This window comes from Hypanus sabinus, chromosome 19, assembly GCF_030144855.1.
Source record: "Hypanus sabinus isolate sHypSab1 chromosome 19, sHypSab1.hap1, whole genome shotgun sequence".
Lineage (NCBI taxonomy): Eukaryota > Metazoa > Chordata > Chondrichthyes > Myliobatiformes > Dasyatidae > Hypanus > Hypanus sabinus.
The window spans coordinates 28,421,421-28,437,052 of record NC_082724.1 but is presented as its reverse complement, the minus strand read 5'-3'; the positions used below and the strand labels follow the sequence as shown (position 1 = coordinate 28,437,052).

The window sequence follows — 15,632 nt, the reverse complement described above, 5'->3', positions numbered from 1 at the left end:
ATTGCAATTCTGTAAGTGATGCTTTCTCCTGTTGTCTGAAGTTGGAAGTACCTGCAGCATTTGGTGGGTTGTGTGCTGGAGGACATTTTCTGACTTCAACTTGCCTACAGAAATTCCTCAAGGTATGAAGCATGTCTGTAAGCATGAACAGGACAAGACACTAAGAGGGAAGGGGAAGTAACCTCATCAAGAGGTTGCATTTAACAAGGCTTTCAGAGAGCAATCCTCCTAATAGCACTGTCTGCATTTCCCACATGCAGATCCCACCTTGTTGCTATGCAAAATCAGTACTTGACTGCCATAAGGGGTGTTCTATCATTGTTGTTATCTCATTTGTCTGTTTAGATAGTGTTTATTTGATATCCAAACTAAAAAAGGGAAGATGCAAGACTGTTTAATATCATTTTCAGTATAAAAGTGTAAAGGAGAACAAAATAATTGTTACTCCAGATCCAGCGTAACACAAAAAAATCCACAATGAGATAAAGAACACAGTAATAATAAAAGAAACACAATAAATACAAATACATAATATAGCTTATACACAGTGATGATTTTACATCCATAAAGTGATGCTTGACACAGGAGTATCTGTACATAAGGTGACTAATGGGGAAATAATAAAGTAGTGGTGGTTGGGGGTGTGGAGGGGTGGGTTAGTGGGTGGAGGTATTAAATAGCCTTACTGCTTGGGGAAAGTAACTGTTTTTGAGTCTGGTGGTCCTGGTGTGGATGCTATGTAGCCTCCTCCTTGATGGAAGTGGGATGAACAGTCCATGAGCAGGGTGGATGGGATCCTTCATGATGTTACTGGCCCTTTTCTGGCACCTTTATGTATATACTGTATGTCCTTGATAGCAGGTAGGCTGGTGCTGGTAGGGCTTTGTGCAGTTTTGACTATCCGCCGTAGAGCCTCCCTGTCCACTGTGGTGCAGCTTCAGTACCGTGCAGTGATACAAATTGTTAGGGTGCTCTCCTTGCACATCTGTAGAATGACGTGAGCGTGAATGTGCACAGCCCAGCTTTCTTCGGCCTCCTCAGAAGGCGGAGGAGTGGGTGAACTTTTCTGATTCTGTAGAATGTGTCCTGGAACCATGAGAGGTTGTGTACTCACATGAGTTTGAAACTGCTCGCAGTTTCCACTGCTGTGCCACCATAATGTTGAAGGTCTTGCTGGGTTTTATACTTTCAGCCTCTGCTGATGGGCATGTCCCCTAACCCGAATCCTAGTGCAAGTATCCGTCACCAGCTTTTCTCACATGCAGATCAATTGCATCTAGTGTGCCTGTATCCTTCATTTAGCTCCTCCTGCATCTAGCTGCACATAAAGAAAACTAAAATGAGCTGTATTCAATTTTGTAAGTGACTTCTGAACCATAAGACATAGGAGCAGAATGAGGCCATTCAGCCCATTGAGTCAGCTCCACCATTCCATCGTGACTGATCCCAGATCCCATGCAACCCCATACACCTGCCTTCTTGTCGTATCCTTTGATGCCTTGACCAATCAAGAAACTATCAACTTCTGCCTTAAATATACACACACACTTGGCCTCCACCGCACAGTCATTCCACAGATTTACTACTCTGGCTAAAAAAAATTGCTCCTTACCTCTGTTTTAAAGGGTTGCACCCTCAATTTTGAGGCTGTACCCTCTGGTTCTGGATACCACCACCATGGGAAGCATCCTCTCCACATCCACTCTATCTAGTCTTTCAACATTCAGTAGGTTTCAATGAGATACCCCTGCTAAATTCCAGTGAGTATTTCCCCAAAGCTGCCAAATGCTTTTCCAGCCCCTTCATTCCAGGAATCATCCTGTCAACCTCCTTCTGGGCTGTCTCCAATGACAACACATCCTTGCTGAAATATGGGGACCAAAACTGTCGACAATATTCCAAGTGTGGCATGACATGAATACATCAAAAAAAAGTTTATTGATAGTCTCAGGTAAATGTCTGAAACTAACTGTGCACATGATTGGATAAGGGATTTGCAAATGCTTTCAATAACTAAGATTGTGTTTGCTAATTGAGTCTCTTCAGCATCTTTATGCTTACTACTCGTGCATGGACAACCGTGTAATGGTTTTGGAACTTTTGACTGGATGGTGTCCTGGCCCCTTGAATATACAGGATATCCTTCCTCCTTTTCACCTTCTCCACTGGATCACCATTGCAGCAGCTGAGAAACCAGGAAGCCATTCTTTCCCATGCTTGCTTCTTCAGTGTCTCTCAGATAAGGATCATTTTGTGCTCAAATGCCTGTATCCTTTAATGTAGTTCCTCGTACTTGTCTCCTTTGAAAGATGCAGTTGGACTTCTCCATTCATAATATTGCCTCCTGTTGGCATCCAGCCTTTCAGCAGTATGGTCAGCTGATGAGTAACAGTCTAGGTACTTGACGTGAGTCAGCAGCACCGTATTCTCATGTTGCCTGCTTTCCAATGAATAGGTGCATGAATTGCACATCATGATCCCTATTTCTGTGCTTAGGGGGTAATAGAATTCAGCAACCCAAGTTCTTAATTTACTTCTCTTTCATGGCAATGATGGTGAATTAATATCAAATTTAAAACTTTGATGTTGCATTTACAGCTTGACAATCCAGATGAGCAGGCGGCTCAAATCAGACGAGAATTGGATGGGCGTCTTCAAATGGCTGATCAAATAGCAAAGGTGAGTAACCAGACAGGACGAAGCAGCAGAGTGAGTAGCACACTGGTTAAGAAAGTGGACTGGTATTAAGGGTCTGGGCCATTCAAGTTCTATAAGTACAGGTGTAAAATTTATATTCAATGAATTCACTAAAAGCAAAATAAAAGATTAGCATCTGTAATGTTAACCATGAAACTACAGATCACTGTTTAAGAAAATTGTTACTTAAGACATTTGGTGATTGTAATATGCCATCATGATCTTTACTATTAAAGACCTACCAAGGTGATTGGCACTGAGCTGCCATCTGATTTAACATAGGAGTAAACCAGGGATGGATAATAAAATGCCAACATTCCCAGCAATGCCCATGCTCCATGAATGAATGCATAAAACAACCCATTTCCTTGCATTACATTTTTCTCTATCTCCTCATTTAAATGTTCATCCGTGACAGACAGAACCTAATTAAATTTACATGTCCTGTAATTGAATTTCTCTGAATTCTTCTAAGTTAAGTAAATTTTAATATATCCAAATAATAAACGTTTGGAAATTCTCTCTGCCGAGTCAGCTAAAGTATGAAAGTTAAAATCTGCAAACTTGCCACTGACTAATACCCCAAGTATGTAATTGAGTCCATTACAGGTTATCTCGCTTAGTAGAGCTTACGGTCTACACATCAAGATTTATTCATTTTAGTGCGTACTGGCAAATGAACTCCAAACTTATCATGCCTTAAGAGAAATTAAATACAAACTGAGATACTAATATAATCCTGCTGATAACTTTAGTCTTTTTGAATGCCCTCTTCCTTTTATCTCAATATAATATGATTACAACTTGTTATGCTTCATTTGAAAAAATAGTCAAACATCTATCATTAAAATTCCTATTAAATTTCAGATAGAATACACCAATTTGACTTATTTTTTCCTGCTGTCCAGGTGTAAAGATAATGGTAAATTTCTGTAGTGTTGTTGCTTGTTTCATGATGGAAGCTCCATGTTGTAAGCTGTTTCTCAATAGCAAGTAATGAAATATTACTCTTTAGCACTTCTGTAAAAAAAAAGGAAGATGCCATTCTTCAATGTGTACACCAGCTCTCATCATCAAAAGTGATCTCAGTTAAATAAAACTGCACCACTTTAATGTGGATTAGAACAAGAAACTTCTTGGGGTAAATGTCATCAACAAGTTGATCTAATGTTATCAGAAACAATTATGATATTATAATGAAGCCCGTACATAATTGTATATTTCATATATCATTTGTTATGCCACAGAAGAAGCTCTTGATATCTGAAGTATGTGATGAAATCATGGCAGAACTGTTAATTATAAATAGGAGTTGTCAATGCAGTGAAACAGCATCTGTGCTAGCCTATCACTGACGTGACCTTCATTCTTGTAACCCATCTGGTCAGTGCATTTGTGGGCCTTTAAAATACACATAATGCATGCTCAAGGTACATTTTGTTTTATTGAGAACTTCCTTGAAGCAGTTCCCAAATCATTGCGAAAGCTTGGCAATTACTATACTTGAACCTTATGTAGAACTGCTGAAAATGGAATTGGTTTATTATTGTCACATGCACTGAAATACAGTGAAAATCTTTAGTTTGCTTGCCAGCCAGGCAGATCATTCCATGTGTAAGTACATTGAGATAGTAAAAAAGAATGGAATGAAGAATATATTGTTAAAGTTACAGAGAAAGCGCAGTACAAGTAGACAAATAAAGTGTAAGGGCTATGACAAGATAGACTGGGAGATCAGGAGTTCATTGCTGCACTTATTGAGATGTATCAGTAGTAAAGAAAGACTTCCCTAGGAAGACTTCTTGATTAAATTGGAATTCTTGAATCAAACTATAAATTTTGGATGACTTATTGGAGAAAGATCTAGTGATTTTGAAAAGATTTTCTATAACATGTTGACTTAATGTAAAACATTGTGAAGATACTGGGCAAATTCCACCTGAAATGCTATTTGCTGACTTATTGTTTAATTGGAATTAAATTTTTAAAAATACTAGAAAACATTTGGCTGATGACAAAGGGTTATCACAAGTTTAGATGTGCAAGAAATGCACATCAAGATTGAATAGTTCATAATTTTGGCAATCACTGTATAGAAGTTAGTTTCTACCCAGTAGTTATTCTGTGGTTAAAAAGACTGTAGCCTGGATATTTTATATGGACATGATGATTCACAGAGCATAAGGGGGTCAATACAATCTGGAATGGGTGCTATTTCTTCTTTGACATCTATTCCAGGTAGATAAATTTCTTCATGTATTTTTTACCAATTTATCAAGAGTTCATATTACACAAACTCTTTATGTGAAGTATAATAACTGTCTTTCTACTCATTCCCAAAGTTAACTATTTTAAATATAGTATATTTAAATGTCTTTCTTCTAACTTCATGTCATAGCATCAATAGTACTTTGGGATTTCTACTTCATTTAAAGTAAAATCAACTTACTAATTTACATAAACTTTGATTTCCAAATTGTCAACATTTAGCCATTCCAGCAAGCAAAAATAATAAAATACCTTTGGCCTTTTTCCAATCTTCAGTGTTCATTATGTATGTTCTTTAAGCTCCTATTATTCAAACTAAAAGCTACAATTTCATTGAGATATTACTAAAACCTGATAACCTTGAAAATTGCATTTGTTTAATCCTAAAACACAGCAAATGAACTTTTTCAGCTTTTCCTTATTCCCAAATGACTTCTAACCATGAGAAGTTAACTTTTTAAATAAAAAGCAATGTTCTATCTATTTCTACGAATTAAGAAAATGTTTTCACGCCTGTTCTAAATATGCTTCCTCAGTCATTGTAGGAGAAGCAGATAATCTAATCGTCTGTAAAATTCATCATATGTGCCTATACATTTATTGGTGTTTTCCTGCTTATACACTATAGACTCTTGAAGACATGTAGAAACACTTAGGAAACAGCTTTGTGTCTTTTTTTTAAGTTTTCTGTAGACCTTTAGCTAAACTGAACCCCTGTTCCAATTTAGCTCAGTACCGCCTAATTAACTACCAGTGATCCTTATACTCACCGTGATATAGTCAAACCATACACTGATTTGTCTTTTCTGAGTAAACAGCATTTTATTGGAAATGAAAAATGTCAATCGGTTGGAAAAGAGCATTACTTTTACTGCAAAACTCCTCAATATGATAATATTGTTTGAAAATGTCTTTATTTGGATTTAGCACAAGGTATTAAAAGGGGAATGTTTTTGAAAAATACAGATTGTTACGTGATTAGGAAACATTTTTGCTTTGTGTAGTAAGCAAAAACTTTGTCACTGTTTGTAGGAACGCAAGTTTCTGAAGTTTGTGTCAAAGGAAATGGAGAACATGTTTATCGAGGAGCTTAAGTCATCTGTAAATCTACTAATGGCAAATCTGGAGAGTATGCCTGTATCTAAAGGAGGGTCAGAGTTTAAACTTCAGAAGCTGAAACGCAGTCATAACACTTCCATCATTGACATGGGAGAGGAAAATGAAAATCAGCTTTCCAAGTCTGATGTTGTACTGTCATTTACACTTGAGGTAAGAAAGAAACAAATATTAGCTTTGCATTGTTTAGTGAAACAAAACAGAATAATGTGATTTGACAAACAGGTCAACTTTACTTGATTTGAGATTCATCAGCCTATTAATGTGTATGGAAGACTAACTCTTTGACAAAGTAATATATTGTAAGCCAACAATCAACTAATTGTACATTTAATTTGGAACTTGGAACGGTTACATCTACTGTAGTTCCCTGCCTGTCTCTCTCCCATTAAGGTGCTTCTTAAAGCCTACACTCATATTTAAACCTTTGTACATCTCTTCTATTAACTGCTTGGTTGACACAGTGATCTATTTTCATCTTATCATTGCACCTTTTTTTGTGATATTCATTATGTTGAATGTATATATTTTTTTCAAAATAGGAAACTGAATACACCTCAATTAAGAAAAGGTCTCCAAAGTTTAGATTTTATTTTATTTTCTAACTGTCATGTCAAAAGACTGCCCGTATTTTGAGATTTAGAATCCAAGTTTTTGAGATGAGTACTTAGTTTGTTAAAGAACATTGTGCTGAGATTTTAACTATATTTGCATTGGAAAAAGGGAAAATTTAATTTGCTTAATGTACAGATCTAAGCTAAACACTTTTATAGACTTTTCTCAAGTTGCAAACTATGGAAGTATTCCCGAAAAAATTTGTCTTTTGCGTGTAAGTCGGTGTTTGTGTAGTGCATGGTTAACCACAGCAAGTAAGTGATCATTGCAAGTTAAAGAAAAGGTAAAAATTGAGACCCAAGTGGAACTGTGTGTTTTCATGTTGTTTGGATTGAATTGTCTTTATTACTTACATCCTTCATATGCATGAGGAGTAAATGTGCTATGTTCAATTTATAGTAATTTGTAATAAATAGTATGTACAACAGGTTAGTCAATATAACATAGAAATACAATTGTGTCAGCACGAATTAAACAGTCTGGGGGCCAGCTGGAAGAAGCTGTCCCAAAGCTTGTTGGTCTTTATCCTGAGATACCGTTTCCCAGTTGGTACCAGCTGGAATAGTTTGTCCTCAATGATCCTTCGGGGCCCTTTTTTCACACCTGTCTTTGTAAATGTCCTGAAAAGTGGGAAGTTCACACCTACAGATGTGCTGGGCTGTCTGCACCACTCTCTCCAGAGTCCTGGGATTGAGGGAAGTACAATTCCTATACCAGGTGGTGATACAGTCAATCAGGATGTCCTCACTAAATTCTTCACTAAATGGTCTGAGGTGAAAGAGGCACTATTGTGCCCTTCTCACTGCACAGCTGGTATGTACTGACCACGTGAGATCCTCAGTGATGTTTATGCCGAGGAATTTAAAGCTGTTCACCCTCTCAACCCCAGATCCATTGATGTCAATAATAGTTTGCCTGTCTCCACTCCCTCTCTAGTCCACAACCAGCTCCTTTGTTTTTGCGACATTGAGGGATTGTTTTTTTGATACCACTGTGTCAGGGTGATGATTTCTTCTCTGAAGGCTGCCTTATTATTATTTGAGATTAGGCCAATCAGTGTAGTGTTGTCAGCAAATTTAATTAGTGGATTGGAGTTGTGAGTGGCAACCATCGTGGGTATACAGAGAGTAAAGGAGGGTAAGGGATCTCCCACCTAATGTAAAGAGAAAATTCCTTTCTATATTAGATTTCCATTAAAATCAGTAGTGCATGTTCTCATGAGCTCTTTGGCCAAGATTAAGTGAAGTCCCGAAAGGATACAATGCTGAATAATGTCATGAATAAGTGTAATGTTGGTTCAATAGTGAATGGCCTTATATAGCTGGAGATACAATATGCTGTTAATATATCGTGCTTGATCCTGGAGTGCATCATATTCAGTACAAAGGTACAAAGCATATCTTTGCTGCCGATGTCTTTCCTTTACAATGTTCAGAGACTTCGCCAAGTTAAAAAGTCAAATGCCTAGAAGGATTAAAATTAACTTATACTTTTTAAATATGTAACAATATTTTTTGCTTAAATTCCAGGTGGACTTTCAAACTTTTATATTGAGTTATTTAATGGCTTATTTTCCAGGTGGTGATCATGGAAGTTCAAGGTCTAAAGTCTTTAGCACCGAATCGCATTGTTTATTGTACAATGGAAGTGGAGGGAGGAGAGAAGCTGCAAACTGATCAAGCTGAAGCTTCAAAGCCAACGTAAGTAATTTGTAATGTTGCTTTGTGTGTGCTGTGAAGTGTTTTCCTTTCTTCTCTGAATAGCAACTTTAAGCCATTTCTACATGAGGACAGTGGCCTGGAATTTGTCGAAGTAATTATCCCATTATTTAGTGTCCCGTATAAGTACAGTTTTATGTGAAATACAGACACACCATTCTCACTATGGAAACCATAACAATGTTAAGCCTCAACAGAGCTATTTGCTGTCCCCTAAGGCATGATTTCTGCTAAGCAATCACCCTAGCCCCATAACACTATCACTCTCATAGAATAATATCTTAACAAATGTAGTTTCAAAACAGTATTAATTTAAAATACGAGAAATTCTGCAGATGCTAGAAATCCAAAGCAACACCCATAAAATGTTGGAGAAACTCAGCAGGTCAGGCAGCATCTATGGAAATGAAACCGTCCATGTTATGGTCCAAAACCCTTCTTCAGGACTGAAAAGGAAGGGGGAAGATCTCAGAATAAAATGGTGGGGGTAGGGGAGGGTGGACAAGCTGGAAGGTGATAGGTGAGGCCAGGTGGGTGGGAAAGATAAAGAGCTGGAGAGGAAGGAAGCTGACTGGAGAGGAGAGTAGACTATAGGTTTACAGGAAGGAGAAGGGGACCAAGGTGGGAGATGATAGGCAGATGACAAGAGGTAATAGGCTGGAGTGGGGAATAGAAGAAGAGAGAAAGGGGAGGAAATTTTTGTTAACTGGAAGGAGAAATCAATATTCATGCCATCAGGCTGGAGGCTACCAAGATGAAAGATAAGATGTTGCTCCACCTCCTGAGGGTGGACTCATCATGGCACAAGAGGAGGCCTTGAAGTGACATGTCGGAACGGTAATGGGAATCGGAATTAAAATGTCTGGCTACTGGGAAATTCCTTTTTTGGCGAATGGAGTGGAAATTCATCAAACTGACTAGCTCAAGGGTTGGCAACCCGCGGCTCCGGAGCCGCATGCGACTCTTTCATCTCTGTGCTGCGGCTCCCCGTAGTTTGTTAGTTTTTGAAATGTAATTCGAAATTTGAAGATTATGGTGATCTTGTACAATCTAAAAATGTTGTGGAGACCCCATTTCCTGGCACATCCGAACCAGCTCACAATTAGCCACCGTTCCGGCTAAGGGAGATAGCCTACGGGGGTTTGTGAGAACGTGTCTTTTGGAGCATCCGCGCCCACGGGGACGGGTTGAGGGAGGCTTTAAATCAAGGCTGTTCAGTTCGAATAAAGTTACTTTAGACTGCAGTGTCTTTATTTTAGCGCTGCGTGTAGCGCTACACCGCTACAACGTGTTTTTTATCGCTATTAATATACATCACCATTGCCAATGCCTGACACCCGCCAGTGCGTGCTTTCTTTTAATTCTTCGATCCAAGGTAGGCTACCTATGGAGTAACCTTCAACCCAACGTCTTTTTTTCGGAGTTCAAAATGTTTTTGTTGCATGCAGAAATGTAATTTCGTTTTCTCTGCAGGAGTTCATCAATTTCATAAATGCAACACATTATAGTTTGTTTATACATAGCACAAAGGCAAAAAAAAAACGTTGTATGCAGTGTTATTTCATTTTAAATGTCAAACGGGTTTTGTGGCTCCCAGAGTTTTCTTTTCTGTGGGAAATGGGTCCATATTGGCTCTTTCAGTGGTAAACGTTGCCGACCCCTGGACTAGCTGTTCAACCTGATGACAGATCCTACTTTTAAATGATGCAATAAACCTTCTACTTAAGGTGTCAGACTGTACGTCCTGTCAGTAAGATAGGAAATCCACATGACAAAATGCTATGAATTTCTTGTGAACAAGTTTTTCAAGGTTTAGCCAAGAGTGCCATCACTGTCTGGAAAACCTGAGTCATTATCTCAAGATCAGGAAATATGTGGGTTTTCTTTGAAAGATTAATCTTGGACTCATTAGGCAAAACCTGTCTTGTATGCAATTAGTGTTCTGAAATTTAATCAGGCATTTGATTGTTTTTTGTCAGCCTCTATGAGTCTTAATGTGTTTGAAGATCTTTTATTATTTCTTTACATTTGAACATCCATATGAAATAATTTTTGAGTAATAATGCAAAACTATTTCAAGATTTATAAAATTTTTAGCATTGACCATTCTGAAAGAGTAAATTAAATATTACTAAAAATAGAAAAAAAGGCAATGATGTGGTGGGACAAGCTTGCAAAGCTCAGATTCAAGAACATAGAATGCTGAAAACAGTACATCTTTATATCATGTGATGAACTCACTTGTACTATTTGTCAGCATGGGCCATCTTTCATTACAAAGAAAGCATCTTTGTAAAAATCATCATCATCATCAGGTTCCATGCCCAGTTTGAGCTTTGACTGCCATAGCCCATACACTCCTGTTTCGGGTCCAGTGGATCAATTCATTGGTATTCATTTCCAGTTCTCTGGCTGCTGTCTCCATCATCATTTGTCTTTACCTTCCTCTTGCTTTCTTCCCTTCAATCTTTTGCATAATTACCATGCATTCTAACTCCTTTTTCCTAATAACATGTCCAATGAAGTTATGTTGCCTTTTCATGATCTCATACTCATTTCTCTTTTTGTGTTTGCTCTCTTCATGACATCCTCGTTAGATATTAAGTTCGTCCATGATATTCTTTGCATCCTCCTCAAAAACCACATCTCTGCTGCTTCAATTCGTTTCCTCATGTTACTAGATATTGTCCAACATTCTGAGCCATATAACATAAATGGATAAACGTAGCATTTCAGTACTCTGAAGTGGGTTGTCATGCCTAGTTTAGTGTTGGTCAGCATGTTCTTCATTCTCGTAAAGGTGTCTTTTGCCATCCCTATTCTTCTTTTGATGTCCATGTCGCACCTGCCATCTGATGTCACCCAGCTTCCTAAGTAGCAAAAATTCTATACTTGTTTTATGTCTTCCCGGTTTATTATCAGCCTTTTTTTAACAATAATACCATACATTCTGCCTTTTTGCAATTGATAGATAGACCCATTTTTGCACTTTCTTCAACAACTATATCAATTAAGTTTTGCAGTTCTTTCTCCATACTTGCAATTAACACAGTGTCATCCGCATATCTGAAATTATTGATGCTTTCACCGCCAAATTTGATTCCCAAGATGTCTCTTATTTTTTGTAATTTAGTTTCGTTGTACACATTAAGCAAATCAGGGGAGAAAACACATACTTGTCTAACGTCTCTCTTGATTTTCGTAAACTCCATCTATTCTTACAGCAGCAGTTTGTTCCCAGTACAGATTTCTGATTAGGTGGAGGTCTTTGGAATCTAGATCTAGAGTTTCCTGTAATATTTCAAATAACTTTGTGCTTCACTTTATCAAATGCTTTTGTGTAGTCAATAAAAGAAACACATCTTTTTGCACTTGAATTGCTCGCTCTGATAGTATCCTTAACATCAATATCGCATTTCTTGTACCTTTGTCTTTCACAAAACCACATTGTTCTTTACCTATTTCAGCTTGTATCTTCCATCTTGTCATCGAAATTCTTAGAAGTATCTTGGTGAGATGACTCATTAAACTTATGGTCCTTTGTAATTCACATTCCGTTGCTCCAGGTTTCTTAGGAAGAGTGATAAATTCTGATTTTTTTCATCTCTTCTGGTATTATTCCAGTCTCATAAACGTCATTGATTAAATCAGTAAGTTTTTCAATTCCATAATCTTCAAGGGCGATAATTTGTTCTATTACTAATTCATCAGGACTTGATACCTTTCCTTTCTTCATCTTATTCATTGCATTATGACCTTCAGATTTTAAAAACTTGGACCTTCAATGTTCTTCTTAATTTCTGATTTTTCACCTCGATTGTCTTCAAACAATTCCTGAATATACTCAGTCCACCTGTTAATAATGTCATTTTTTCCCCATGATAGTGGTAGTGTCCTTTGCTTTCAAGCATCCACCTGAAGAACAGAGGAGCTTTTTACCAGTGGTATTCTTGATTTGTTGTTGTAACCTTATTGGATCAGTAATAGGGATTCTTTCTAGTTGCTCACATTCCTGGTTTAACCATTCTTCTTTGGCTTTTTGACATAAGCTTTTAACTTTTTTATCTAAGGACTTATATTTTATAGGATTTGCTTTCTTCCGTCTCATTTCTTCCATTAGATTTTTGATTTCATCTGTCATCCATTTATTCTTGGTGCTTTTTTCTCTTTTAAGAATCACTGACTTTGCTGATTCTACCAAGGCATCCTTTAGAGAGTGAAACTTCATTTCTACATGATTGATATCATCTTCAACAGATTCTATTTCTAGACTTTGAAATCTATTTATTGCTTCAATTGTAAATTCTTGTCTTAAGTTTTCTTCTTTAATTAATTGTGAGTAGGCAAGGGATTGTTCAGATATTTGCTTCTTTAGTTTTTTAAGTTTTAGTTTTACATGACATGTTACTGGATTATGGTGGCTATTACAGTCTGCACCTGGAGATGTTTTGCATTTTGTCACTGAGTTTCTAAATCTTTGGTTTATAGTAATAAAATCAATTTGATTTCTGGTGTTATCACCTGGACTTTTCCAGGTTCAAGAGCATCTTGGATGGTTTTTAATGTAGGTATTCATAATGACCTGGTTATTCATCTTGCACCATTCTATCCATTTCTCACCTCTTTCATTTCTTTCCCCTAGTCCAAATTTTCCTGTGGTATTTCTACCAGCACCTTGTCCTACTTCAGCATTTAGCTCTCCCATGAGAATAACAATATCTTGAGATTTGCATCCATTCTTTGCTTGTTCAAGCTCTTCATAGAATTTATCTATATCCTCATTTGTTCCACCTGTTGTGAATATACCTGTATAATTGCTAAATCAAATGGTTGTCCTCTGAATCTAACAAGGAACACTCTTTCTGATATTGCCCAATGTCCTAAAACACTTTTTGCCATGTTTTCATCCATAAGAATTCCTACTCCATTAGAATGGGATGTTCCACAAGAATAAATTAGTGTTTTGTTTCTATTCCAATATGTTCCAGCACCTGTCCAATGAACTTCGCTAATTCCCATGATGTTAATCTTTAGTCTTTCCATTTCATTGATCACACTGTCCAATCTTCCTGCTTGACATAGGGTTCCTACATTCCAAGTGGCAATAATTTTCTTTTGCGTTACTTGAATTTTATAAGCAGTAGCTTGACGACAGTTGGGGATCCCCCGCTGCCCAGAATCAACCCTACTGAGCAAAACGTCTTCAGAATTGTCTTGAAGATCCTCTTGACGCTGTTACTGTGTGATACATTTTGTGAGTTTGACCATGGTTTTCTTAACAAGTACATTCTAGGAAACCTAGTATGTAGCAGCGGTGGTTTGCTATTGCCTTCTGTTGGACGAACTGAAGAAATCGTCATTCCTTGTCCAAAATGTTCATCCGCCTATACTATAGCCGTTGTCATTTGAGGTCCTAGCTCATCCGCCTTCTCCGTTATAAGTTCAGTTACTGAACTTGGTGGATCTGCCACTGGCCTTCGCTCGTATCCTGGGCAGGAACCCTTGCAGGTGCTACCATTCCGGGTCAGCGTGGCCCTGGAAGCAATGAATGACTAAGGGGTAACTCCACTTTCCCCAAAGCTCTGAAAGTCCCCAATCAGAGCTTCATCACCAGTTGCAGTTTAGAGTCATACCCAGGACTTATTTGTAAATAATAGCTTTCAAAATTAGTTTTAATACACTTTATATTTAAAATGGGATGTATTTCAGTTTTAGAATCAATTGGTTTATAAAAATTCAGTTGCTGTTTGCTTCAAAATATGGTTTCTGATAATGTTGGTAGTATGACAGCTATTAGCTTAACATAAATAGCACATCATCACCGTCTGTTCTCTCTCTGAAACACAAAATACAGTGTAGAATGTTCTGATTTCCAGCAGGCAAGTGATTTTAATGGAGTGGATTCATTCCCACTTCTCTCTTTGTTTCCAAGTGCCTAATTTCATGATGCTTTATGGTGATTTGGGCCCTCTGTAACAGGACATTGACCACATGCTTTTAAGCTCCTAGCTTTCAGATATAGATTAAAATCTTAGTTTGACTTTTCCAAAGTGAGCAGAATTGTTCTTTTCAAAACCCAATCTCTGAGTAAACTCTGAATAGTTATATACAGTTTCTCTGAAATGCAATGTGAAATGATCATATTCTTTGAGTTTTACAGCATCTCATGCACTTCAAGTGCTGGGGAACTTAAGGGATATTTTCATTGACCAAAGTGTTAACCCATTTGAATACTTACTTAAGCGGCATCTTAAATATTCAATATTAATAAAGCAATTGATACAAATAGAACTGTTTTCGAAAGATATAAAAATTAACTTTGGACAAGATAAGTACAAAGCATTAAACATAAAGAAGGGTGCAATGGAATTAACAGAGTATAAAACAGTGCAGCGGGATGCAATATAACTGATAGATGATTATGAAACGTAAGTATTTGGGATATCAACAAGCACAGAAAATTGACGATAGTGCGATAAGGGGAAATCTTTCAACAGAATTTACTTCAAGGCTTAAGAAAATCTGCCAAACAGACCTCAGTAGTAAAAATATAACAAAGGCAATAAACACTTTTACTGTACCCCTATTCACATACTCTTTTGGCATAATATTTTATCTGAAACCGATCTGGGACATTCACAAAGAAAAATAACTGAAATGACATATTTTAGAAAACACTATGTACACTTAAACACATCTATGACACCATCTATGACAGAAGGAGAATGAGCAATAACAGACATTAAAAAATTACACAATAGTCAGATAAAACTTCTAAGGATATAGTTTCATCAACAAAAGCAGGATTCAGCACTCTGAGGGTATATGTAAATCCGATAAGAAGTGCACACCACCAAACTTAAATGAAAGCCCATCCCAGAAAAATGAAGAAGTTATAACTGCAGAAGATAAAGTTAACCAATGGGAAAGCGTGGCCCTCCATGGAAGACATCCCCACAATCTGAGCCGGCTGGATTTCGACAAGAAAGCATCGAACTCCTGGCGCAGAGTTGGAGACTTCTTTCCAGAAACAGGAGGATTCCTTGTGAGGCTCCAAGTGGTCAACAAAAAATATCAAAAATACATAATTAAAGACCAACAAATTCAAGACGATAAATGCAGAAAATGTCAAGAGTAACCAGAAACAATCAAACACATTACAGAATCATGGAGCAGTTAAACTGGATTACTTACAAGGGCACTATCAAGTTGCAAGCA

The 15,632-nt window shown here is 37.3% G+C and overlaps 1 protein-coding gene across 3 annotated transcripts in view; it reads left to right on the top strand.

Moving 5' to 3' along the window:
- The window catches only part of cadpsa (Ca2+-dependent activator protein for secretion a), a 465,102-nt gene that overhangs the window by 156,463 nt on the left and 293,007 nt on the right, over positions 1-15,632 (top strand). For all 3 annotated transcript variants that reach the window (XM_059944256.1, XM_059944255.1, XM_059944254.1), the window contains exons 4-6: positions 2,599-2,679; positions 5,998-6,234; positions 8,275-8,396. In XM_059944256.1, the coding sequence (XP_059800239.1) occupies positions 2,599-2,679; positions 5,998-6,234; positions 8,275-8,396 (440 nt within the window). The remainder of the gene's footprint in view (positions 1-2,598; positions 2,680-5,997; positions 6,235-8,274; positions 8,397-15,632) is intronic.